The sequence below is a fragment of the Anser anser genome (assembly GCF_964211835.1).
Source record: "Anser anser genome assembly, chromosome: 7".
Taxonomy (NCBI): Eukaryota; Metazoa; Chordata; class Aves; order Anseriformes; family Anatidae; genus Anser; species Anser anser.
The window spans coordinates 5,294,343-5,321,683 of NC_139727.1; the positions used below are offsets into that span (position 1 = coordinate 5,294,343).

The window sequence follows — 27,341 nt, forward strand, 5'->3', positions numbered from 1 at the left end:
TGCAAATGTAGTTCTGATACTGAAAATTCACAACTGCTAAGCTTTGACTGAACTGCAGAAGCAGAGCTATTCATAGAGCACATTTATGGTTAGAGTTTTTTGGGGAAAAAAAAAAACAAACACCACCACCACCACCAAAACACACCCCTGTATCAGTGATGGCAGTTACCCTTGATCCTCCTCTGCCAATTACTGAGTAACATCAGGATGAAGTTTGAACGGAGCCTTGAGGTTTAATCCATGCTAGGAGAGTGGAGAACAGAGCCGATGTTCAGGACACTTTGAACACCCCCTTACTTAGAAAAAAGCAGAGTAAAATTGTTGGATCTCCATTTGAAACTGTTTTACAGAGTAAACTTTCTAGGTGGAAGATTCACATACATCCTCCAGCAAACAAACTAAGACCTGTGCAAACCGAGGGAAAAAAAAAGAAAAAAAAACATCAAAACACCCAAAAGTCCCACAACAGGAATTGTACAGTCTGAGAGATTTAGAGCCATCCCATTTCTGCTCATGACCTATTTGAGCTGATTGCTGACAGCTGCAATGCATTTCAGAAGGAGTAGTGGAAGAGTTGAAAATTGCTGAAAAAGTGGCTGAATTTGTTGAGTTTACATCCACTCTGGGAATGAAATAGAAGCAGCATAAACTCTGAAGTCAGGAGTAAAATATTTTGAAAGCAGAAATATCAGCAGCTTAAGTATAAGCACAAGTATGTCTTATGGACACTTCTATACTTGGTTTTAATAAGGGAATTTAACAGGGTTTGAGCATGAAGTTCAGTTCTTACAAGTCTGCTGCTTCTGTGTAGCTTGCTGATCTTTCTGAGCTATCAAAGAATTGCAGTTGCTTGATGGCAGTATCATAAATATCTGATAACTGCACACGGAATATTGTGTGGTGAGCTGGATGCAGAGAGACTGGAAATAACGTAATTGGAAGGAGGTCAGTGGTGGCTGCTGTGCCTGTGTTAGTGCCTGTCTGAGGAGGATGAGAGGATTAGGCAGGGAGGCAGGGGAGTATGCTCTGGGACAGGCAGACCTGACGTGAAAGCATGTCATAAATGCCGTTTGTGAGATATGCTGAAGTTATGCTGAGTGTATGGCAGCTAAAGAAGATGACTCCCAGTCTTAAGTGATAATTAGGCTGTTCCAGCAGCACAAAAGCCTGAGTGAGTCTGGCCAGGGTATTACGGAGGTAAAGGAAGGCAAAAAGCTCATTCTTGGGCTGGGAAAAAAAAAAAAAAAGGTAGACTTAAGGCTATGAACTTTTAAAGCAATTTAGCCTACATTTCTGTGATTACAAATGGATTCTCATTTCTGCAATGTTTTATGATTTTGAAATGTTGGCTAAATATATCGAATAGCTGCTTGTTCACTGACATTCACTTTGTCTATTCATGAGGATTTTTTACTTTTATTTGATATATCTTTAATAAGGAGAATAAACAGTAACAAATGTCAAAGAGAAAATTAAAAGCTAACAGCTAATAAAGGCCCTTGCCATTTTTGCATACAGGCTTCTCTGTTCCCATGAAGAGCAGCCATTTTTACATAGTCTTGTTGACATCATATTTGCAAAACCGTGTTTCCAAAACAAAAAACTTAAGTTTACAAAGACACTCTCCCACCTAAAAACCCTGTCTTGTGGACTAGACACCCCCTAAATAGACCTGCCAGTTGCACATGTGGGTCAGATTTCAGTCAACATTGAGAGATGATACAACATCATCTTTATCTTAAACTTTTCCGCACAGGTGCTATTTTATTACAGGAATTTCCCTCACATCTTGGCCAGCTGAAAATGGTTAGTAACATCTGTGCTATTACAATGCAAAACTTCTTTAACTCAGCAAAAGAAATAGTAGAGACCCTAGAAGATTTAATGCTTTAATTTGATTAAATGTACGTTTTCTTTGTTTACATCTTTTAATAAGAGCAACCTTTAATTGTTGTAATTCTTGATAGAAACACTTTATTTATGAGCAGCCCCGGGTTTGTGTTGTGCCTCTTCTCTCCAGGTGCAAAGGGGTATATTTTAATGGGAAGTTTCAAGACAATTTCTCTGGTGTATGTTTTTCTGCACTTGCAGCACTTCATCTGTGCTGCATGCACTGCTGACTCACTTGAAGGTTTCAATAGTGATCTCTCATCAATCATTAAAAGAAACGAGATTACTGGTTCTAAAATTCAGTGATTTTTTTTTTCTCAGCCTGGTGAAAACAATCTTTTCCAGCAATCTCTTCATTTTAGAGTGCTACTTTGAAATAACCGCTTGTGAAGAATGCAGGGTAGTTTCTAAAAAGTAGCCATTGTAATATACATTGAAACTATACCTCAGTTCAGGGTGCTGAATGAGCAATAGAGATGAATACAATTAAAATAGAAAAGGAAGGTCAGTAAGTATTTGAAGTGCGTAGCTGCTTAATGTGTGCAGGTGTATGTGTCTGTTCCAGCCTGCATCTTTGTGCCTGTTGTCCTAGGGGGCTTTGTCACCCCCCAGTAATGCTACTCAGCAAAGCAGACAGTGCTGCATTGGGCTGTGGTAGCAGCTGCCTCAGCTTCTTCTGTCTCCACTTAAAATAGGTCTGCATCTACCCCTCACAAATACTTGAAAAGTGACTAAAATGGCTCAACAGCCTCTCAAGTTTCTTTTCAAAACTCCCTAGGTCTGAATCAATCTCTATATAATAATAGTTTCAGCAAATAACAGCTGCAGTCTGGGGATCAAAACCTGTACTGCTAACTCCAGTATACCTTCACGATACCTTCAGAATGAGCAACTGTTGCTGTCAGTGCTTTATACAACCTGCTGAAATGGGGTGTTCAGAGGTAGCACAAAAGGAGCTTTGGGGCATTGGCAGAAGGAGACCGTATCTTCCTGTTGGTGGGCATGTATTGTGACTGCAATGCTCCACCTGAACACAATTCCCACTTGACATGCCTGCCTGATTCATATGTGACTGAGACTTAAATCTAGTTCTCATTCTCTTGACCAAGCAAATGTTATATAAAATTAAATTTGGTTAAATTCTTTAAGTTCTGGATGCTGGTTTTGCTGTTTTTTTGTTTCATCATTTGATGAAACAGAATCGTTTTCTATGGCAGGAATTGGCTCCTTCACACTTGCAGTGAGCCAAGTCAGCCTGGCATGTGTCCCCTTTTCACGAGGGTGGTGGGTGCTGGCTGGATCTGTTCCTCTGAGCCAGGTGTTGGTCACTGCCAGCCTGTGCTGGCTGAGAGCTTGCTGAGCTTTCTCGCCATCATCTCATCCTGGCCCTTGCATCTTCCACTTGCTGTCTTTCTGCCTTTTCATTTATTTCTTCCCAGTTATCGTTCCGTCCTCTGAACTGCTTGTTCACACAGGCAATGAAAATCATAAAGCTATGGTGATATTTGAGGCCAGCTTAATGCTTGATGTCACAAACTTCCTGAAGTACTTTCTCCTGTTTCCTTTTTCATCTGTATTATAAGTAGCTGATGGAATCTACTGCAAGGGTAGTAATAAATAGTATCTTCCATTATCCATTGTTTCAAAGCAAAAGATTAAACTATTAACCTGTAAAGAATAAAACTGAAGCTGCCTCAATTATTTCTAGATATATTGCTAAAGTGAATGAGTTTTAATGAATTAGCATACTGCAAATAATTTTATTTGGAGAAATCACTTATTTCTAAGTGGTGACTTGGTTTTTCCTAATGCATTCTCTGAAAAACAGTTTTAAATTACCAAGTTAAACTATGTTGTCATGCATATAACCTTGGATGTAAGTTAAAATCAGCAAGACTAGAATTCAAATTTAGGATGTGCTTAATCGTCATCTAAAATGGCATGGTACTTTGTTTACAACCCAGAGTCAGTTCTTCAAGAAAAGTGTTTTCTCTAACTGGACTTCTGTTCCGGTCTTTCACTGAGAAGGTATATAAAAGCATACAATGGCCTTTACCTCTGATTATTTGTAAATGGAAAGTCAAGATGCAAAACTGTAGACTGGAAGAAAGCTGCATGCAAGGGTCCACTTAATGTTTAGCTACATGAAAGCATTTTTTATTTTTTATCAGTTAGTCCATTCCATGACACTTTCTCTTCTACTCTGCATGTATATATAACACGTAATGTTACAACCTAAAGTTTAGCAGCTTTGTTTCTTTTTACTTCATAACTTTTTATAGGGCTTTGCAAATTAAATTTGGCAATTGAAACAGACAAGTTTCTTTAACACAAATTATAGCCTATCTTAGAATGCATGATCTGTTCCATAGCCATTGCTGTGACTAAGTGGGTTGTGTGGCAGGAGACTCAAGACTCTAGCTTAATAAATCATTGCCCGCTTGGTCAGTTTTAGGCATGAAAGAACAAAAGCATAATATAATTTCTGGTTCAAGTAAAGGATTATCAAGAAAGATTTGTGAGTTGTGTGCAACCCCCTAACCTTCTGGGAAAGAAGGCTTTCTAAGATTCACTTATCTTTCCATGAATAAATAATACAGTCTTGCCAATTAAAAGTCTTTTGTTGATGACACGCAGATTTATTTTGTGCCATAGCTAGAATGTGGGTATCACAAGATGAAGTTTAATTCAATTGCGTAGCTGTCCCAGTGGGAGGCAAAAAACGTCTAAAAGAGCCCCTGCTTGCCTTGAGAATGTGAGGTGTTGGAAACTGCACACAACTTCATGGTCAGGTTAACCCTGCTAGAGACTGAAACCATCTTATTTAGAAAACAAATGCCCAACTTATGCAAATTACAATACAAGTCCAACTTAGATTTAGTGTTTCAAAAATACAAAAGATATCAGCAACATCAAATGGGAACCTCTTCAGAGGTTAAATTAGTATCTTGAGTGCATGCAGATGAATGTGGTGGTTTAATTGTAGATTGAATGAAGTTTAACTTATTTAGATGGTCCTCTGTCTCCACTTGTAATTGTACCATATGGCATCACCTAATAAAAGCCAAGTGCAGATGCCAGTTATATCACAGTATGATATATTACAAAGCAATCAAATTTGAAGTGAAGATTTATGATGGAACTCTTTGTTAAAATCAAACAAACAAAAAAGGCATCTGATCTGTCACAGTCACTGAATAAGCCTCTGTTTTAAAGCTCTTATTCCAAAAACTTGTCCCTTGGAAAACTTGTCCCTTGGCACACATCCTGCATCCCAAGGAAGTCTCAGAAGGGGTTAAGAGCTGAGAGATGGATTCCAGAGGTGATACCTTCCTTTTGTGTTGTGGCCAACATACTTGGCTCAGGAAGGACGAAGTGACAAGATCCTGAAGTGAGCCAAGGGGCTGTTCCCTGCTGGTGTGGAGCTGGAGTGCCCATTTTCCTGTTGCTTGTGATAAGTGCATTTGGGAAAACCATTTTGGGATCTTCCTAATTCTATCTGCTCTCACCCCACATCCATTTGCTACATGTTAAGGAGGTGGAGGAGACTGTCCTACTCCTTTAGTTTTCATCCCTGTGTAACTCATACCATAGAATTTTGTTGGTGGTGTTGGTATTAAGCTTGATCACATGTGACTGTGAATATCTGTATGGAGATGCTCAATCCCAAAGACCCAAAGTATTGGAGAATTACTTCCATCCTTTCATTCTTCTACAGGTAGAAGTTACACAGTTCTGGGAAACTAGATAAACTTGAAAATTAAATTATGTATCCTGCTTATGTCTATATCATCATTAAAAACGAATACATCAACGAAGCAGTATTTTTTTCCTTTGTTGTATTCTCATTAGATACATCCAGAATTCACAGCTGTATTTCAGCCGTTCACAGTAACTCCTCGCAAGCTGCAAAACTGTTGTTCTTTGCGTGCTTTTTTACAGGACAGGCAGTGAAGTTCAGGTTGGTGTTGTTTTGCTTTATCATGGAGCAGAAAATCAGCATAGCTCTGTTTACTTCCTCTTGAATGTCTCCTAATGATTACTGAAACCTTTAGGAATACCGGGAATAATGGCAAAGTGTTTGTAGTCGCTCATGTGGTTAGAGAGAATGGCACCGCAGTTGATGTTCATTCGTTCAAGTTCATCTAAAACTTGAAGTAGCATGGTAACAGTGTTGGATTAGGAAACAGTCACTTGGAAAAATTCAGATTTTTCCAGTGAGAGAGTTTGTGATCTATTCAGCATATGTAAGAATTGTTATTAGAAACAACATATAATTTAATGTCAAAGCAAAAAAAACGGGCTAAGTGGTATCCCCCTGGAACACCAGGAGGACATCAGTATCCATCTGCAAACAGAAGGATTCAAACAGTAATTTCTGCCGTGGCCAGTTAGAGAAGTTTTAAGATAACAGTCACCAGAAATAATCTGCAGGTGAAGAAATCGCAACACATGTGCATTCTGACTGTCATTTGACCTGTGTGCAAGCATGTAAATCTCCCATTATACCCAAACTGAATAATCCTTGGATAAAACTGAAGCCATCAAGCGGAAATAATAGTCAGAACTATGTAGCGCTGACAGTACGCAGAGCTCACCGTTCTCTTCTGGCCTTCGTTGCACTGCTTGCTGAGCGAGGGCTGAAATAAAACAGTTGCACGAGAGTGTGTGAATCTTCAAGCACAACAGAATGATCTGTCCAGACTAAAAATACAGGAAAAGATGAAACAGGAGGAAGATTAGGGTTGATGTACAGGGCCTGAGACAACGCAGCGACAACACTCTTCTCCTGAAGAGAAGTGTATGGATTTGATCAGATGGGTCAAGCTCTGAACTGAAGGATTCCCAGTTCCTCCTTATGTCTGCCTTCAGAGACCAGCATATTCACAAAGCTATTTTGTTACAAAAGTAAAGAAGCACCCTGGCAAACTTATGCCATACGTGACAAGAAGCAGATCCTCCTGAGTGGAACAGAGCATGCATTTTCCTTTCAGATTTACCCCAAAAGAATTTTCATTGTTCCTAATAATTTAATCCAGGTTCCCTCCTCTCTGTGTATGTTATTTACTGAAAAGTTCAATGTATAAACTCATTTGTCTACTTTCTTCTGCTGTTAAAGAGCTTTAGGGAAATGGTTGAAAATAGTTAACCATAATTGTTGTTCACTTTTTGGTCTGCCTCCTGAGACTGTTGTCTTCAGGAAAATTGTCGTGATGGTTTCTCTGACACCTGGAAAGAAAAGAGCCCCTTTTGAGGAGAAAGTCTACTGTAGTGCTTCAGTAGCCTGGTCTCTCAGGGCTCCTTATAGTCAGTGGAGAGACAGTTTTTCCTGAGCATCTGAGATTCAAAGCATCTACATGAACCCCTCTTATAAATCACCCTCTCCAGCAATTGGTCTCTTCCATTGATTATTGACGGCACATAAAACTTGAGTTGAGGGGAGAGGAAAAAAAAAAGGCCACTTCCCCAGGAATTTTTTGCATATGCAATGCACGTTTTAGATTTGTTCCCATATAAGTTGATTTAGCCGCATCTTTTTTGTTCTAGCTAGGAATATCTCTGGGAAAAAGAGTAAGTAGTCTAAGAAACAAACTGTAAGTTTTCTGGCATGGGGTTGAGGTAGAAATATTTTAGTTAGGCAGTGAGGGTCTGAACCTTTAAAAGTTTCCTGTGCACAAATGCAGTGAGGAATCCTTGGCAGTGAGGAATCCTTGGCATGGCTGTATCTCGTGAGAAGCCAGCAGTCTGCAGTTACAGGTCTTCTGGTGTTCCTGAAAGGAGGTGGAGGAGGCGTAACACCCAAAGGAGGCCCTGGCTAAAGGACACTTGCGTCAAAGCTGACTTGTACCTAGTAGTCCTGTTGAAGGCGCTAGCTCACCAAGAGTAAATGCTTCAAGATGTGTCCTTAAGTAAGTGGAGAGCACTATTAGTTTTGTTATTTTTAACAGGAAGGGAGCTGCCAGATTCATGTTAGCAGATTCTAGTTAAATCTCTCAAAGCTCATTTTCTAGGCAACTGGAGCAGACATCCAAGTGTCACTAAAATCATGCAGCCTCCCAGACTGTAACCATTGCATAGTAGGCAGAGCTGTGGTTTGTGGTTATCTCACCAGACTCCTGGATGTGCAGCTGGAGGGGGTTCAGGTAACTTGTTGTTATGGTGGGCCCCTGGCTTCCCATGCAGCCTCCTATGGAGCACCTGTTTCAGCTGTCTGGATGCTGAATCCAGCTAGAAAAACAGTCCCAGTGCCTGCAAAACCTGCCTAACGAGCATTGTTCTGACTTTCTTCTCCTCTCCAGTTGATTTCAAGCATCTCTGTTAAAGTCATTTTCTTCTCATCACCCTCATGCTGTCGCTTACACCCACACCCTAATTGGAGCAGCTTCCCATCATCTACCACATCACCCTTAGCACCAGAGTGATCTTCCATCTCTGCTCTCAACCCGTTCCAGCCAGCCTGTTCCCAATGTATCACTCTGTCCTCTCGCGCTAAATCTCCTGTCTGCATTCTCAGCTTAAAAACTTCTCTTCTGTCACCAAATTTGAAAACAGCCTCCTGCAACTTTTTAAGATCCAGTCAACAAACTCTGAAAGAGAAGGGGCTATTTAGACCTACGCAGCAAAGAAGTTTCAAGATAGATCTTCCAAAAACATCCAGATTATGTGAATTCTGGGTTAGTTTGGGAAGTTTTTGCTAACAATGATGAATGTTTCAGCTGAATCTCACTGATGAACATCTCATCACACTCAAAATTCAAATTTTTCTCCTATACCTTCTATTTTCCTGCTGTTTACAACCACCAGGTACTGAAATCAATAATGCTTGATTTTGCAGAGGAAAGTTTGTTTTCAAATCCAAAGTGGCATTTTAAAATCCAGTAATGTAAAGTTGTGGGTTTTTTTCCTCACACAAAGAGAACAAGGCAATGACATTTAAGAAGTACCTTTCTTCCTGATAGATCAGACATGGATTTTTTCTTGTATACTTCCTACTTTACCTATTTCTCTTCCAAGCGACTTCACTTTCAAACTTACTCACCAATGTACCACAGAACTAGAACATGTAAATTAACTGTGGCATGCTCATTGGTAAAACAGAAAATGTGATGAGATCCATGTCTTTGCATTAATATAAATTGTTTGAGAACTCTTTGCAAGATTTAAGGCTTTTTTTAAGGAAACTTTCCCACTATTTGATCTGGTTTTGGTCAGTATCTAAGTCATGGTTAACTATGTTTTATTTTCTTTAAACAGATGTTTTATCTGTCACACATAATGCCGATCAGATTAGGTAATTCCAGGTGATCTTGTCAGTTTGTTCTATATAAGTCTTTACAGGACAGGCAACCTTTACTGAAGCAGTTCAGGAAATTCATTTGTCTTCTGTTCATTGTCATACTTTGCTGTCACAGAAAATCATTTCTCACAATACCATATGTGCTAGAACCATTATTCTGCTCTATGCTATATCACATTTATTTTATGGTGACTGATGCTTGGTTTTCACATTTTAGATCAAGAGGAGCAGTTCCATAACGGGTTCTGAGTGTTCATCAAATCCACAGCTCTTGCCATGCTACATCCCACAGAAATGAACATAAATGCTGTCAGTGTGCAGGCTGAGACCAGATATTACCATTTGATTCAGGTATTGCAACAGTAGTTTGTTCGTTTTAGAGAAATAGAAGGTCTGCTGAAGGTCTGTAAAGTGTGAAAGAAGCTGATCCTCTGTATGCGTTACACAGGATAAACCAAATTTTTTGAAATGTGTGCTAGGAAGAGAGGGATCGCCTGCTGGTTGCGTTAACTTGAACTGCACGTAGACTGTGTCTTCAAGGGCAGGACTTGACATGCTACCTATAGAAATGACAGGAAGATTCTTAGTATTACCTTTCCCAGTGCTTCACAAGCAAGTTTTTAAGTTTTAGAAAGTGGCATTCAGCCAGCTCAGGCTCTTGCACAGACCTTAATCTGACTGGGTGACTTTTATGTGAACAGTCTTTATAGATCCTGTGATTCAATGTTAGAGTTACAGGACCAGGCCTGAAGGAGAGGAATGTTTTCAGCTGATACTTCAAATACTGTAGTTGTCTCTATATCTTGTGTCGCTTTATCAATGGGGCATTTCATCACTTTCAAATCAGTTTATTTTTTAAACAAACAAACAAAACAACCCCACCTTGATTCCTGAGAACTGCTCAGGGCATAGTTAGGCCATGGATAATAGCCAGGGTTGGTACTTAGATTTTGCTATTGCAACAACAATTGAAGATAATTACTAAGGAAAAAACAAAAGCATCAACATGGTTTCTGTTCTTGATTTTTAACACTTGCACTGGAAGAGCTAAGTGCCTTTGAAAGAGGAGCTTGGTTTGCTTTAGTGGTCCTCTGGTGGCACCCGAGCAGGACAGTTTCATCAGTGCCATTTCTGTCCAGTGCTATATCTGCTTTCTACAAGCTTTTGTGCCTTCACAGCCTGTTCTGTCACTTGTGTCCCTTTGCACCCTCATCCACCATTGCACAGCTGTCTGCATCCAACACCTCTGAAAGCTGCCTCAGGAACAGTTGATTTCCACCATTTGTCAGTGCTATATCCAAGTTACCTGAGCTGCTCAACAGTTCTTGTAGTGATGGGTGTAAAGGAAACCTCATTTTGTTTTTGAGGTTGCCAGACCTTTTCAGGTTGCACAAGGGCTTTTTTTTTTTTCTTCCTTTCTTTCTTTAACTTGCTGGAGAGGCTGGGAATGAGTTTCTGCAGTGTACAGAACTTCCTGCAGGAGTTAACTCCTGCCAGCTAGCAGTCAGACAGTGATAGATACAGATGGGTTTTGATGATTTTGCAGCCCTTGTATAAGAGGACAGTGTGCCCTTCCTCATCCTCCCTCCTCAGGGATGCATTTGCTCTATGGAACTTGCTGCTGTGGGGTGTTGATTCCCTCCACGCTGGCTGCCCCAACGTTGCCCCAAGAGAAATTCATATAAGAATGATCTGCAAACGTGTGCTACACAGCAAGCTAAGTGTTCTAAGCACTTCTCTGGCTTAAGAAATCCTTTGAAACTTGGTGTGCTATTGGTTGAGAGAATATACCATGGTTTACAGTTTTATATCTATATATTCCTGTGAACATGCATGCATGTGTTTCTCTTATGATTCTGCTATTCCCTAGCCATAAGCATTTCTCTTGTCAGAGAACCATGTCATGAGCTCAGTCAGGCCTTGGTCTGACTCGGCACAGCCTATCTCCTGCCCTTACATGTTACAGCAACAGCCTGTGGACAGACTGTGCTTCAAGCATTCCCGAGGAACAAAGAGGAAAAGGGATCAAGTTCGGTGATGAAAGTCATCAAGACCTGGTGTTTTAAAAGATCATTTGCAGCATATTTTTTTTTAAACTGACTCAAGTGTCATGTCAGCTTGCGAGCTTGCAAAGGTGATCTGGGTATTCTTGAGTAGCTCAGGAAACCATATTTTTTGCTCTTTTCCCCAGACATGACCCATTTCTGTCTAGGATGATCACTCCATTCTGCATCAGAGCACAGGCTGAGGTATATGTCAAACAGAACTGATTCCTTAAAGCCAAGAATAAATCCAACAATTTATACATATGCAAGGAGCCTCTCTGCCTGGTCTGCAATTCGATTACCTTTTCAAGCCTCTCTTGCAAGAAGGAAGATCAGTTTTTCTTCTCTGCTCCTCCTTCAAAAGTAATATTCTTTACAGCATGAAAAGCTGTCATGTATAATGAAGGGCCCGTGTGCATGCCATCAATATTGGGTGGACTTCTGCCAGGGAGAAGATGATATTAAGACCTGTTGCAGACAGAAGAGCTGAACTTTTTCATTTAAGAGAAAGGATTCTCAGAATTTGTTTTAAAGGACCTGAACTTGCCATCCATAATGGTAAATATGAGTTTTATTGTCCAGCGTGGGAGCAGGAGTATCATGTTACCAGACTGACCACAGCACATCTCCCGTAGAAGAGCAAGTGGTGCAGATTACAGGAGATCTTGTGACCAGGTACTGCTTAGCAACAACATATGTTTAGGTCAGAAACTTAGCAACATTATTCATGCTAGGATACGAACTTGGTGTCATAATTCATGCTGGGATGGGTAGGTAATATCTGACTGCATAACACACAACATTCAAAGCAAGTAACCCTATCACTGCCTTCTGGCAGCACCCTTTATAAAGAAAGGAATGCAGAAAGGAACAGCAGCATTAAGGATGAGAAATCTAACTTTTTCAGAATTTGGAGAATGGTCAAGTTTGCTCTTCTACAAAAATTTCTTCAGGTGGAACTTCTATTCTTGTTTATCTGGCTTAAAAAAAAAAAAGAAATACTTGTTTTCTTCACATCCTAAGTATACAGGACACGTCACAGCGAAGAGTAAATGTTGCAGTCAAAATCTTGACTTTTTCTAGAATTTTTTTTGTGCGTATATGTGATTTTAATGTTGTGTTTTTAAATTACAAGGTATAAACTTTCATGTTTTGATGTTACAGAAGGAAAACGTAGAACTTACTGTGGTTAATTGGGTTTTATAGATCATGTCTCAGAGTCAGTTTTCCTGCTGGTAGCATTTTGGAGTTCCTTTTCAAATTAATAGGTCAGGCCTACCTGCATTGCCCTTATTTCACAAGATCATACCTTTGTAGTGGAAAGACATGTTTGTGGCAGATGTTTTCACATGATGCCTTTTTTATTGTGGTCTGAAATTTGTTTTTCTGAATGTGTTAGTTTTTCAACTTTAGATAAACATATCTTATGTTACTTTACATTATGTAGAAGTCTTGAGGGAGTTCACAAAGAGTTCATTCAATGCTTCATTGAAGGCTAATAGGCTAATATAAGGATATAATCACATCCCAGGATGTGCACATTGTATATGTCTGCAGTGACTTCTGCAAGAGAATACGGTCTGAATGCTGTTTGAGACTTCCTCTGGTGCAGGACAGATTTCTGTGTGTTTGTTCTTAAGAAAACAAACTATACAAAATATACACAATCTCTGTACTGATTTAATTCTTTTAAAGAAAACTGACTTCAGGCTGCTCTTGCCAGAGACATAACAGTAACTTTTTCAGAAAAAAATTACAAGTTTTCCTTTCAAATGAAGAAAAGTGTGAGGTTACAAGGTCTGTTATCTCTTTTAATATTCATACTCTAAATATTTAGGACATGTGAGGCATGTCTATCTTTGGCACCCTCTGTCTGGAGGATTCTGCAAGACTAAGATACTTTACCGTATGAGAAAGTCAGTCACACAAATTTCGCTTGCTACTCAGGAAAAGGCTCAATGCGTCTTTTGGAACAGACAACAAAACCGTGTAGTACAACAGGGTGTAGCTGGAATTTGAATATTCTTCTTTTCTCCTTCCCCTCACCTCTTTGCTAGGCAATTCTTGAAGAGTGATTTTAATTGACTAAAATTTTATTAAGCAGTTCTCAGCTGGTCACAGGTCACAGCCCTCACTTACCTACAAAAGTGTGCAGTCACAATTCTGAAATGGTAAACTGGCCATTTCTTTACCTCATACAAGGCAAAAAACACCATTAGGAGATGTTTCTCTCAGGCCAGGCTTGGTAAAGGGATTGATGTTTAAATCAGAAGATGGAAATCGTAAATCCAGTATTAACATCTGGGTATTATGTAAAGCCATAAAAGCCACAATTTATACCTGAAATCTGTGATTTTATTTGTAATTTCTAACTTCAGCAGCTAAAATCATCTTTCTGATTTGCAGTGTATGAAGTGTCAATCAAACTAGCAGCTCGTGTTGGTAAAAATGTGAGTGAGCACTATGAAAATGAAAATTCTGTGACCTGCTTGCTGTGTCCAGCAGACAACCAAACTCCAGCACGTTTCAATTCAAACTAAAGTGTCCATGTCATTGCTAAGTCTAATTAACAGTGTTGATTTTTTTTTCAAAACAGGCTTAAGGTATCTTGTTTATGAAAAGAAACAGAATATGTGTATGAGACAAATCTAGACATGGGGTCATCTACAACTGTGGAAAGACCAATATTTTGCTCTTTGCATCATATTGTCCATCGTTTCAGCATCTGGACGTCTTCCCAAGTGGTCCAATCTGCCATCCTGTGACACTGCTGGGGAAATAGATACAGAGTGAATGGAGGTCATTTATTCACTGTCCTATAGGAAATACTCAGTAAAGCTGGAGTTAGAGCCTGTTCTTTTGTCCTGATCAAAAGCATCCAATGCATGTTTTAGCTGACCCTGTCTTTTGTGGGACAACCTTTGTTTCAGATGTAAAACTAACTCTGTTTCACACACAGCTTGGCTTTTCTTGCTGCTGTTATCAACAATTTCAAATCCAAAAGGGCAATTCACCCAGTGGTAGCAACTGTTATTATTACAGCCTAGGAACATGATACTGTTTCAGAAACTACAACTTGTTTGTTTTATTTCTGGAGAGCCTTAAACCTTTTTCTCTGTGATAAATCCCAGCAGCTCTTGGCCTGAATGCCTTTGTGTAATTGAATGAGTAGCTACTACTCAGCTGGCTTGTCATCTAGAGGTTATGGAGCTGATTCCAATATTTTGTCTCAATAGCATGAAAATATATGTATATAGATTTTAATTTTAGGGGTAAGATCAGAAACCTGTTTGTAATACCCACTACAGTTCATGTAAGCTGCACCTAGTACTGAAATGTGGGTGGCTCAAAGGCTGCCATTAGCCTGTTGTCTTCAAATCTCACCTGTGAGAGTTGTTACTCGCTCAAAGGAAGCAAATAACATCAGATCTGCTGGTTATCCTCCTTTCCATCATGGGCAATCTATAGCCTTTTGCAGGGAATCCTCTAGAACTCCACATGGGGAGTACTAGTACAGTCCTTGGAATGGGCTCCATAGAAGGTTTTTCCATGTCATGTGGGCTTGTTGATGTCTTGTTACTGGGAGAATATTGATACTGTCTGTTTGGTAGATCTCCTTGAAAATGTTGGACTGAACATCCTGGGCACCTGGACCAAATTTAGCATGAAGACTGAACTGCTGTGCTTTTGCTGCCTTCACTGTTCATCAAGTTGTCTGGCAAGTCTAGAATTTTAACCTCTGTTTCCTAGTTTGTGTTGATTTCCTTACTGGATTTTTCTTTACCATCTTTCATCACAGAAAAACTGTTTATGTTTTAAAAAATGACTGAAAATAGTGTTATATCTCTAGAAGATGCACATTTTTATTGCTATGTGTAGATACTTAAGGTGCAGATGTCATCCGTGACAGAGAATGCCAACCTAGGGCTTTTCAAATCATTCGGTGTTCGAATTGGCTGGGAACGGATGGGAGAGTGAGTTTTTAAGTAAAACTAAGCATTAAATTGGGAAGCTGGCAAAGAGCATTGTGCTAGAGACCGATACCTAGGTATCACAGCCTCTTGACTATTGGCCATATGTCCCTCATTTAGAGGTCTTTTATCTAGATGTCTTTCATCTCCACGTGCGTGTAGCAACACACATGAATTCAAATTAATTCTTTCCAGAAAGTCGTCTTGGAAAAATCAGTTCACCTCTAGAAAGGGAATCAGCCAGAGACAGCTTTGAAATTACCCATTTGATATGAGTACCTAGCTAATGTAATGGTCTGACACAGACTGCATCTGTCCGCCATTTTTTGAATCCTGTTCAAAATCTCCTGTTCCAATCCATGTCCTCACATACTCCTGCAGGAAAAATACTGAGTTAGATTCAAGTCTGAAATTACTGTCTTCTGCAAATATGAATCCTAGATCCTATAAATCTCCAGATTATGAAAATCCATCATCCAAACACCTGGTACTAGAATGCCTTCAAAGTCTGGCTGCCAAGCCTCATCCTACTAACCTAAGCAATCTTATCAAGCTTCTGTTTTTCTAATGGACTCAATGTGTCCAAACCTTTTAACACCAAGAATCTTTTAATCCAATTTTGCTGTTTCACTTCATTTCTAAAAGCATGCTATCTGTTCTAAGGCTGATAGCAGCAAAACACAGCATTTCCAGGGATGGCTCTTATAGCACAAAGGAACGTGTTTTCACATTTCTCCAATGTTGAGCTTCAGAAGAACGTTGAGTTGTTTCCCCACATCACAGCTGGTGCCCACAAATTTGGAACAGTTTGCTCAGGGGTAAGTGACTTAAGAAAACAAAAGCAGCCATCATGATTTATCAGGAAGCACTCAGCTAACTGCACCTGAATTGCAACAGTGGCAGAAAATGTAAGGGTTAGAGAGAATGGTTCATTCAATAAATTGCAGCTTGTCCAGGTACTGTGTCAGAAATCAGTTCCAATTTGATTTAATAATTGTGGGAGGAATACACTGCTCCATTAGTTCAAAGAACCATTAGCAGTAAGGGGAAGCTGGTGGCTTCCCCATAAGACATGCAAGTGTTGCTCATATTCTGACTGCTATGAAGCGTATGAGGGAGGATAGTGGTTCAGGTAGTGAGTGGTGTGACAGGGAGCAGGAAAAAAAGAGAATAAATCTGCATGAGGGGATGGACCCTTCCCTCCTCCTACCAAGAAGTACATTAAGCGTGTACCTGGTAGTGATGCCAGTTGAGCTCACAGCTTCAAAATACCTGTGGTGCAGCAAACCTGTTACAAGATGAGTGCACAAGGAAGTAATAGAGGTGTGGAGAGAATGGTAGCTTCTTAAGGTCATTGGGGATGGTGAAATGAAAGGACAAGGCAATTCTACTATGTGGTCTAAGTGAACTGTTGAGATTCTCAAAAAAACATTTGGCTGCCACCTGGCCCTGAAAATGCTGACTCTAATGTTGTCAAAAGCACCAAAAGAGCTGCTTGGCATTGAGATTGCTGACTGGTTCCAGGCCTTGCTTGTATCTAAGCCCACCCAGGCTCACAGATTAAGTCTTCATGTGACTTTTCACTGGACTAACACCAATAAGCTTTCTCAGAACTCAAATTCGAAGTGGGACCTAAAACCTGGACTATTGGATTAAAAGGGAGTGAGTACATACTTTTTCTAGAAAGTGTTTGAAAAGACTGCAGCCCTCCTTCATTTCTGAAAAATGGGATTCCAAGCCTAAGCTTCATACTCAAGGCTCTGAGTTTTAAATGGAAGATACTGAAGTCAAGGTCTGGGAAGGTATCTTCCTAAATTACGAACAGGAATGGAAAGTCAGAAGACAGTCTTTTCTGAACTCCATGTGGGCAAGCTCAGTTGGCTCCTTGTTCAGGATGCTGGTTGTAAGCACACGTTTTTTGTTACTTATCTCTCTCCACGCACCTACGAGCAGACACTGTAGCAAATATCAGAATGCAAGTTTTCTGCCAGGCCAGGTCTGTCCTCCTGAGTGCTTCCATGCTCATGTACCTTTCCAGGACAAACAGAGGGAGCTTTACTCCTTTGAGCTGTGACTTTACCTCTTAACATCGCTAGTGCAATAGAAAGCAAGTGACCTGGTTATAAATGACAGTCAGAATTGCTCTGTGTGCATGCACATGGTTTCTACCACCAGATAAACAGAGATAAACATGTGGTAGCTATTTTAATTAATCACACCCTAGGGGCTTTGCTTATTGGTTTCTAAGATGAGAAGTGCACAAGATGCAGTGCTCTGAAGAAATTCCATCAAATGAACCCTTACCAAAAGCATGTCTGAGAAAAACTGCAATTTCCTTATTAGAATCACATGTCAGCACCTTGCCAGCTACACTTTTGAATGCTCTTCAGCAATTCTTTGCACTTGCCCACAAACATTGCACGTAAACCCATTGACAGGGTGACTCACATCATTGTTCTGTGTCAAACCTCTTTCTGCAGAAAAGCTGTGGTGGAGTCATTTGATGCTGTGTTTGCTTGTGCCCTGAAGGCCTCCAGGCAATCCCCAAATCAGCTGGGTTCATGTTACCAGGGATAAGTGAGCTGGCACTCAGACTGCGTGCCTGCACAATTGTGACTTCTTTTCAGCCATAAAGTGATTTCCTAATTTATGAGGAAAGTATACATTGCTCACCAAATTTAGGAAGCAGATCATATTGCAGTCAATATTTTACAGGTGCTCCGTGGCCAATTTTGGTTGTGACTAATGCAGAGGTCACCTTTTTGCTTTGGTTCATCCTAGCTGGGATATTCGCAGTAAGCAGCGCTTGTATTTGTTTGGCAGCTAACCTTGTTAGAAATGGGAGTAAATACTAATTATTTCTGGGACAGGTTATTGCCCAGAAGAGAAATACTGCTTTCCTCTTTTTCTCCTCCTTATGCTCTGCAGCCTCAAAGTTTGGATTTCTGCCTTGTGCAGAGAAGTTCCTTGAAGAGGTAAGAAAGTGGAAAACACTAAGAGGTTCAGAGAAGAAACAGTTTCTGGACAGCACATCCAGAGATGTTCTTTTTCAAAACATTGAGGCCGGTCTTATTGACAAAACTCTGGGGGACTTTGAAAGCTGAAGAACACTTCTGGACTCATAAATTGGAGCTCAGCAGGTGGCTGCGATTTCATAAAGTTAAAAATCTTCTTTGGAAAAGCTTTTTTTTTTTTTTTTTCAGTTCCGGTTTGGGTTTGAGGTAGAATATGGACTGATACTAGAACCTATTCATATCTATTTACAATCAGAATAAATGCACATCCTGTTTCTTTTGCCTGGTGTTCATGCCAGCACCCATAGTGGTCATCAGTGTGTGTTTTTATGCAGTTTTATTTGTGCATTCCAGCCAACTTGTATGGATATTAGGCTGCAATGTGAGTTCTTAAGGCCTTTCAGAGAAAAAGAAAAACATCACAGGGATGGAGTAGGAGCTCATCTTCAAACTGGAAACCCACTCAGCACTGGAGTGGCTCAGGACATGAGAATGCTGGAAGAGGGTAAAATTCATATCAATAGATGGCTCCATTGGAATAGCTACCACCTGCTTGAAAGCCCCGTCAGTGTTCTGGAGCCACTTCAGGTTACTGCTTGTAATGTCAGTAAAGGCAGCCCAGTAGAGTCAGTTAAATCCTCCATCAGATTAGATTTCTATACTTTTCCCTTGGTGACATCAAGAGAATTTGAAGAGAAACCTGACAGACCTGTTGTACTGGCACAAGATATGGCTGTAATCTTTCCAGTGCTTCCAAAGTAAGCCTCATCTTTGAAAATGAATTACTGTGTATGTCTGTGACTCAGGGGTGGCTCTGCAAGCACCCCGAGTCCTGCACAGAATGAAAAAGCCACCTTGTCTCCCTTTTCCCATTAGGGAGATTTGGTTCTGTTGTGAAGCCAGAACCCTACAACCTCCGTAGGAACAGGACTCCAAATTACTGAAGTTATTTTGATAATGGTACTGTGTCTTGGGCAGGCTTTGAGGATGTCTGTGTCAGGTACACAAGGCCTCCAGAGCACTTCTGGATTACTGGATATTTTCTAAAGCCTTAAGTACATTTTCCTTGTGCTCTTTAAAATGAGGCAGCTTTTGATGCTGCCAGAATAGGAAATAAGTATTTCCCCCAAACATATCTGTTTTATAAGCATGGACACAGTTCCTCTGTGTCAGTGTCCTCGTGTCCATTTATAACCATGTTTTGCATCGTGCATTTTCCTGTTTCTTTGTTTTGTGTTTGTTCGTTTGTTTTTAAAGGGATGGAAACCATCAGTGGAGCACAAGGAAGCTCTGCTGTGCCAGCTAACGAACTAGCCTAGTGTAGCATAAGGTGCGGGAAAGAAGTGGATGTAGCTTGTTGTGACTGATTAAAAGGGGCAAGGAAGGAGCATGGGGAACAATGAGTGCATGCTGTGTGGAGTGTGCATAGTCCTGAAAAGTGAGAGAGTGAAATGCTGCTGAAATATTGATAGGGCGGATAGGCTCTGGAATGATTGACGGCATGTGTGTGTGTCTTGGCAAGTTTAATTGGATTTGTTGGCGTAGAGGGTGGAAGAATGTGGTGCATTTCCTTTTATGGGTTTCTTTCTTTCAATCTCTTCTTTTCTTTCCTATAGAATTGACGTTCAATGCATATCCTTTTCATCGTCTGCACAGAAAACCTGGTCTCTGTTCCTCTCAATTTTAAGGTTGAGGGAGCTGCGTAGAGGGGATGAAAAGAGATGTAAAACAAGTTTCATTACATTTTATTTACTACTTGTCTTCACTTTCACTAGTGTGAGTATTCACTGAAGAGTGATAATTTGGAGGGGAAAGAGGACACATAATGGAATAGAGGGTAAATGAATCCCAGTGTTATGATGCCAATCATATCAGGAAATCTGCCTTGAGGACTTGTTATCTGTGTGCTCTACTTGAGCATTCCTGTGCTTCTCTTTTTGGCTTATCCTCCGTAACCAGATTCCTTTTATCTTGCCATACAATTTGGATCTAGGACATCAGGCACAAAGGTGTTAGGTTATACCAAAGTGGTGAAATCCAGATCCTCCAAAATACTGACAAGCCCAATGCCTGTTAAGTCTCCTAGCTTCCATTGAAACAAATGGATTTCTGTGTGGAGCCTCCTCAGTTGCTCTGATGATCTAAGCCTAAATTCCCAACAAGTCGTCAGCCACAGTGTCTATGGGCTTTTTCCTCCAAGGCTAGGTATTTCAGAGTTGCACTCTCCTTTCTACCTTTTTTTTGGTGTGTGTCCTGCGCTTTTAAGGAGAAACATAGAACCATCTCTTCTCTCCCCAGGTCTTATTTCTGCTCTATCTTGTGTAAATCTGGAGTTCTTCTCGTAAGCAGAAAGCCACTCTGGATTTCTGATTCCTGCAAAAAGCTTTTTGTTTTGCTTTGTTTTTAATAAAACTACTTTCCTCAGTTGTTTGTGTGATACATTGGACTTACTGTTGGTGAAAAGTCCCAGCATGTGGATATGTGCATAGCATCTATAAAAGTTTTTCTTGCTCTGCTGGTACTACGTGCTGGAGCCCTGACCTGGAGGAACACACATCAAGTACAGGGAAGGTAGTTTGTTGTCCCAGTTCTTAGACTTTCACTGTTACATAGGTTAACAATCTATTAATCTGACACACAGCCATGTGTATCTGGAGTGGACATCGTGTTTGCTTTCACAGATGAACTTCTTTAGATCCATCTTCGAATCAGACAAGTTTGTCTCCAGTTACAAGGTGTTCACTCCTCTGACCTTTGTCTGATTTCTGTTCAGGTCTTACAGGTCCAAGAGCTGATCCCAAGGATGACAGCTTCCAAGATGTCTCAGAGAGAACCCCAAACTCTGTTCTTGGGCTCAGTGGGAGAGAAGTCTGTCTTCTGAGGAGGTGAGTGAAGAAACAGAATTGAGAAGGGTTTTCTTCATGTAGGGAAGATTGAGAACTGCTGATAGAGGACACTGATACATCGAAGGGTAGAAATTTTCACTTGCTTCTGCTCTGAGTTTAGCTTCAATCACTAGCCAAAGACCTGGTAATCCCTTTTCAAATTTGTAAGCTTTCCAGGTCCTCAGGCACATATATTTGAGCCATTGGTGTCCTGCCTCTTCCTTTCTTTTTGTTTCACACTGCCCCACAATTAAACTTAAGTCTGTGAAAAGTGGTGAGTAGTCAAGTATGGGGAGGGAGAACTTAATGACGTGTTCAGTCGTCTCTGAAGAGATGAAGCCAAACATGTCTCCAGTAGCAGAATATTTTGGGAGCAGTTTGTTTGTTTTCAAATAACAAGCTTAATGTAATAATGTCATTACACTTCTCTAAATTCAAGGATGTGCTTTCACTGAAACACAATGGAATCTAAGCTATCAGTCATATACCTCGTTTTCACTGAAGTAACAGCCGGTTTCACTGGCAGAAGTATTTCTGAATGTTCTTCTCTTACATAAGGCTGCTTTTGGCTTGAGATAAACATATCTTCTTGAGACTGATTGATTATAACTTATCGGGGGAAAAAAGGCAGAGTATAGGAGAACATAGGTTGTCTGGTTATTTGTTTTGATTTGTTTTGTTTTTATATTATTATTATTTTATTATTATATTTTTATATGTGCACTAAATCCAATATTTCAGAAAACACTGATGCAAGAAATCAAGGGTCACTTTTCTGCTGTGGATGTTGTACCTCCCTTATTATGAAAAGCCTGAATTTCAGGAAAAAAGCAACAGAGATAGGATTAATGAAGAATCAACTGATGCCTTCATTACTGTGCTAATGAACCACCTTCCATCTACTGCTTGCTGTGAATCTGCTCCCATTGCCCCAGATCTTAACTGTATGGTCAGTTCTCTTTAATCTTAGCACCCTCTGCTGTGGACGTCTATAATAACATCTCGTTTAATTATTACTGGCTTATAAATTGTGTATCCCTTTTTGTACCAAAGGATCTACAAATGAAACACAGCTTGTGTCAATGGAGCTGCATCTGATATGAAAAATATGTTCTATTCCTTGACTTGCTCTGGAAGATAGCTTTCTTCCAAGTGTTTGCTAAAGAAAAAATGTGCAGAATACAGGCAAGGAGATCTTAAAATATTCTATATAAGAGAGAGGCCTCAACCGAAACCTAGTCTTTGCAGAAGAGGGCTGTAGGCATGCAAATGTTTAGAGTCCAGAGATCACCTCAGGTTGCACAAGCTAATTCAAAAAAAAAACCAGAAAGGTTGATATTTGCTACGTCCTGTTCCTGTGGAACATGCACTGATTGTATCACTTCTGTCTCTGGTGTCAGATTTTCTATGTGAACATGGGCATGTAGCTTAAAATTGGTTAATTGGTTTTGTTAGCTCTCCTGATCCAGAGATTCTCTCTTGCAAGCATTCTCCATAGATAGTTCTTCAGGTCAAGTCCTCACTTGAGTCAGCGGTATTTCAATACAATTATATATATATATATATATATATAAAATATACCAGTTTGAAAATATCAAAATAGGAAGTGATGAGTTAGTATACACATTTGCCTAATTTATAAAGAGGATTTTGCAGAGATTATGCTTTAAAATCAAACTTTGTTATTGCATCTTTCCAGTAACCGGTTCCATTTGTGAATCTCTCTGAGACAGAAGAGGAGTAGATATGCATTTCAGCAGAGATACAGCCTGTAAAATGAAGGAAGAAACCATTCCTCCTAGGTGAGCTATAGTAACTTCTTCCACACCTGTTTATGGACAGAAAAAAATCTCCTTTTCCTTATTAATGAAGGTTCTTGCCCTAGCCCCTCAGATGAGAACTCAGTTTCAAGTGATCCTTTCTTCTCTAAGAAACCTTCTTCTTACATTTAGACTCTTTCTCCAGTGCCTATCAGATTTGAAGTCTAACAAGATGGCTGTACCTCCAGAGATGCTTTTGAGAATAGCAGTAATTTCAGATACCCCACATAGGCAATTTTGTGCTTTCAGTGTCTTCCTTTAAATGCTTAAGTAATTGTTATTAACACCCCCCCCCCCGCAATGTTTTCTATTTTGTCTTTTAGAAAGCAGAATGTGTAATAGCAATAAGCATGTGAATCAGTCATTTCCCTTCTCACTCCTCCAACTCCATCTGCTGATCGCTCATATGAGAGCTCTAACAGCAGAGCTGCTTCCGAGGATTGTTGAAGATGTGGAGCAGTGAAAGCCTTCTTGTCAAGCATCCAAGAGCAAATAGCATCAGAGATGAGATTTTGAATACATTAGTAATAATACTGTATTGATCTCAAAACACTTTACAAACATTAACTAATTAAGCTTTAAAACACTGAAATAAGTTTGCATTAATAAAGATCATTTAGCAAATGAAGAAGTGGAGGTAAACAAAGGGTAAGTGAAGTGACCAGTATCAAGTGGTGAATGAAGGTCAGAGAAAGATGTCCTGGTATCTAATTGTTCTGCATTTCACATGATCTCATTGAGAAAACTTTTGCAGTGAAAGTTGCAGCCATTTCAAACTGAATATTCTAAGGCATTTTGTAACAAGCCTGAGCATTTCTTACAAGAATCGAGATGGTACAAAAGCTTGCAAAACTAATAAACGCTTTCAGCTCTCAGGTCCAGCTTTGACTGAGAAGGGACCATTTCTGAAAGCAGAGGGGGAAGTAGTGGCCGTGTACTGAGCCTTTTTCTCATTTCTTTTCTCTGGTGGTACTAGCTGGATAGAAAACTGCTTTGACCTGCAAAATGGGAATTCACGTGGGCTTGACTCTGATGTCATGCATCTATCCCACCCTTCCTATGGGAGGAATAAAGCCTTCTCAAGGGATTGGTCTGTTCCAGTCATCCCAGCCAGTCTGTGGAGCCTGGGGGGCTATTATAGAGTGGAACGGCTTAGAGTCAGTGGAGCAACCCTGGCTTAAAATCAATGTAACGAGGTGGAGAATCAGGCACACAGTGAGTGAATCATGCAGAGCGGTGTTGACCCAAACAGAGGACGACAGCTTAGAAAAGGTTCCTCAGAGACATGAAGTTATCCTTGGAAAGGCAGGTCTCAAAGCCAAGGTTTATACTTTCTTAATGGGTTTCATTAGGAAGAAAGGAAAGGAACTGGAAAAAAACATGTAGCTTAAAAGGGAACGACTGCAGCACAGTCAAAAATTTGTTCGATTTTTCAATAAAAGAAGCCAATCCTGCCTTGAAATTCATGTCCCTTCAAAGTTCAAGGAGGCCTGTATTGTTGGCCTGCTCAGTCAGAATGCTCTAGCCACTTATTGTATGTGGATTGCACTCCAGGGACTGACTGAAAAAATATGATTTAGTGAAAGCTTGTACCCAAAACACATCATTGGCCTCTGATCTCTGAACATTTGAATATTTCAAGCTTACAAGCGGACGCTGTCACGAGGACAGACCCTGATCCCTAGCTGATTCTAGAACATCTGTTGAGGCATTTACCAAGTTAATAGATTAGCTATGAGAATCAGGCAGGTGTTTTTCACCAAAGCCAGAAAACATCAAAATCAGATTGCCCTCCAAGTCTTTCAGCACAGGCAATCGAGTTAGAATGACTCATAGAGTCTAACAGATAATAAAACACACATAACATTTGCTTTAAGGTACAGGTGGGGATATTTTGTACTGTGCTTAGGAGAAAGAAAAACTAACTCTATTTGGGAATAGAGTAATTGAATACAGATGGGAGGAGGCAAATGAAAGAATTTAGCAAATATCTCAGTGGAATAGCTAATGGGAACGAGACAGAATAGGAAATTAAAAATTATTCGAAGCAGATGGACCATTCTTTGAGTTTTTTAAAATTTATTAGGGCTGAGAAAAAAATGTGTCTGTTTATTTTCCACGGCCATGAAATTAATGACTTGGTGAGTTGTGCTTGTGCAATTTTATGACTGCCATGTCATTTGTCATAATTTGGGTGCTGTTTGATATGGATTTATGAATATTTCCTCCCCCCCAACATGATTTATGGGTGTTGGTCATATGTGAATTAGACTGTCACCTTTAGTATGAAAAAGTACAAATGACAGATTATAAAAAAAAAAAAGTGCTCAAGTCCTTAGTGCTGGAAAGGAGAGTTCACAATCCGCTCCTCTGCTTTTTCATTGGTAGTTTTTGTTTAGAGCTGACAATTAAATGTTTGGACTTGAGTCAAGCATGTGGGAATATTGAGAGGGGCTTGAATAGATCTGAACTCATCTGAACTTCACCTGTGAATTCAGCTTGAGTCATTTTTTCCTTGTACTATGCATTGAAAAAAAAAAATATATATATACATTATTTACAATAGGAACAACTGATTTACTGTATAGGAGCAAATTGGCCTGGCAAATTCGCTATCTTGCTTCCAGTAGTGGCTAACCCTGGTTGACGCTTTGCTGAAAAGTGCACGTAATCTCACACAATCTGTCCAGTTTTGCAGCACTGCGTACTTGAGGAGTGAAGTTAAAAGGCATACCAAACCATCAGGATTTCTGCAATAATAGTATGTCAGGTTCAGACCAAAGTACCAACTTTATACCAGCTGTTACCGCTTCCACCAAAACTATTAGTATATGCCATTTGTTTTGTAACATGTAGCTATGGTACAAACCAGTTTAGGACAGGAGAAGCACAGTTGCTCCTGGATTCAAGCGGTCTGACTTCAAGCACATAACTGAGGAACGTAAGTATCTGATCACCCGAGGCACCCCTGTTGATGTCGGGAAAGCGATGTGCACCTCCAGAGGGCAGTTCAGCCCACGTGTCTCCATCTGTTGACTGTGTAGACAGACTTAAAACAGTACACCCTTCCTTAGCTCCCCAGTTTGGTGTAGAAAGTCCTGTGGGAGGAATTAGCGCCCAGCATGGGATATAGCTTTAAAAAGAAGAAACAGTACACCTTGCATGACAACAAAACATTGTTGATCGTCTTTCATGCTGAGCTAGCAACTGTTGCCTTCACAGGGGATATGACTAGTTCATTCTACAGTTTTTAAACAATCATATGCTGTAGCCCATTTTCTGTGTTCCAGACAAGATTGTTTCTCTGGTGGGAGGCTGATAGTTTGTAGCAAGTATCTCTGCCCTTGTAGGGAAGGAATGGATTACTTTGCAATCACAGTGAGCTACCAGGGCAGTCTTTGCAGTTCCGGATAGCATCTATTACTGCTGAGGGTAATTGATCTCTTCTTTTCTGTAGATGATCAAGCAAAAACCTGCATTAGCAAACCAGTGTCATATCTGCTGTTGTGAGGGCAGATAAAACACTTTGCTGTGGTGATTTTCAGCCTTACAGAATTGAAATTTGCAAAAATAAACCAGGATCACCTGTACTTAATTCAAGAATGAGGTCCAGTGACCTTAGCTGAAACATCAGGAAACCTTCACAGCTATTGGAGAAAGTTCATCAGCTGCGGTACGTTGATATATCTCAAATACCTCATTGCTTGAGGCAATGAAACTTGTTTCTTATAATTTTGGTAGCACATCAATAAATCAATTCCTAGGCTTATAAGTTACTTTTGGTATACAAAAGTAGCTGGTTAAGTTGTCTGGCAGTTCTAAAAATAAATATGTATACATTACTGTAATTTTGAGTTGATCTGAGGTGAATTTTTTTTTCAGAATTCTGAAAACGGAACGAATTTATTTCAGTCAAAAATCTTCTAATGAAAATGAAGCGCTGTTCTTGTGACTTAGTTAAGTTTTTTTTTACTCCAAAAATATTTCCAAACAAGCTCCTTTTGAATTTTTTAGAAATCTCTTTTTAAAAATACCAAACATCATTTCAGTCCCTTTTCAAAGACTTTAGATTTTGTTTTCTCTAGGGAAATGAGTGAGTGAAAGTGAAGCAAATTTACAGTACCTTTAGTTTCACCAAATCTGCATTTATCCCCGTAATTTTTTTGGTCAAAATATTGAGCCTGCATTAGCTCCTAGTTCCTTTTTTTTTTATTTTTACTTTTCACTTGCTGAATGGATTGACTTGTAAGTTTTACATTATGCTTTGCTATTTTTCCAAAATGGTGAATTAAATATGTAATCCTTTTCAATAAAAACAATTATACTAGGTTTAGGGGCGGAGAAAGGGGAGAGTATCTGCTGTTGGATAAGAGCAGTGTTCTCACTGAGCTTAGATCAAAGCTGTTTTGACTGTATCTG

The 27,341-nt window shown here is 39.9% G+C and overlaps 1 protein-coding gene across 3 annotated transcripts in view; it reads left to right on the top strand.

The window, feature by feature from the left end:
* LOC310902274 (uncharacterized protein) overlaps nucleotides 1-27,341 on the top strand; it is a 214,940-nt gene that overhangs the window by 133,355 nt on the left and 54,244 nt on the right. For 2 of the 3 annotated variants that reach the window (XM_083843530.1, XM_083843529.1), the window contains exons 2-5: nucleotides 20,991-21,102; nucleotides 21,844-22,051; nucleotides 22,802-22,904; nucleotides 23,246-26,595. Coding sequence is in view for 1 of the 3 variants with exons in the window: in XM_083843531.1 (XP_083699657.1) it covers nucleotides 20,991-21,102; nucleotides 22,802-22,820 (131 nt within the window). In the remaining 2 variants the exon portion in view is untranslated. The remainder of the gene's footprint in view (nucleotides 1-20,990; nucleotides 21,103-21,843; nucleotides 22,052-22,801; nucleotides 22,905-23,245; nucleotides 26,596-27,341) is intronic. The other variant, XM_083843531.1, reaches the window with a different exon arrangement.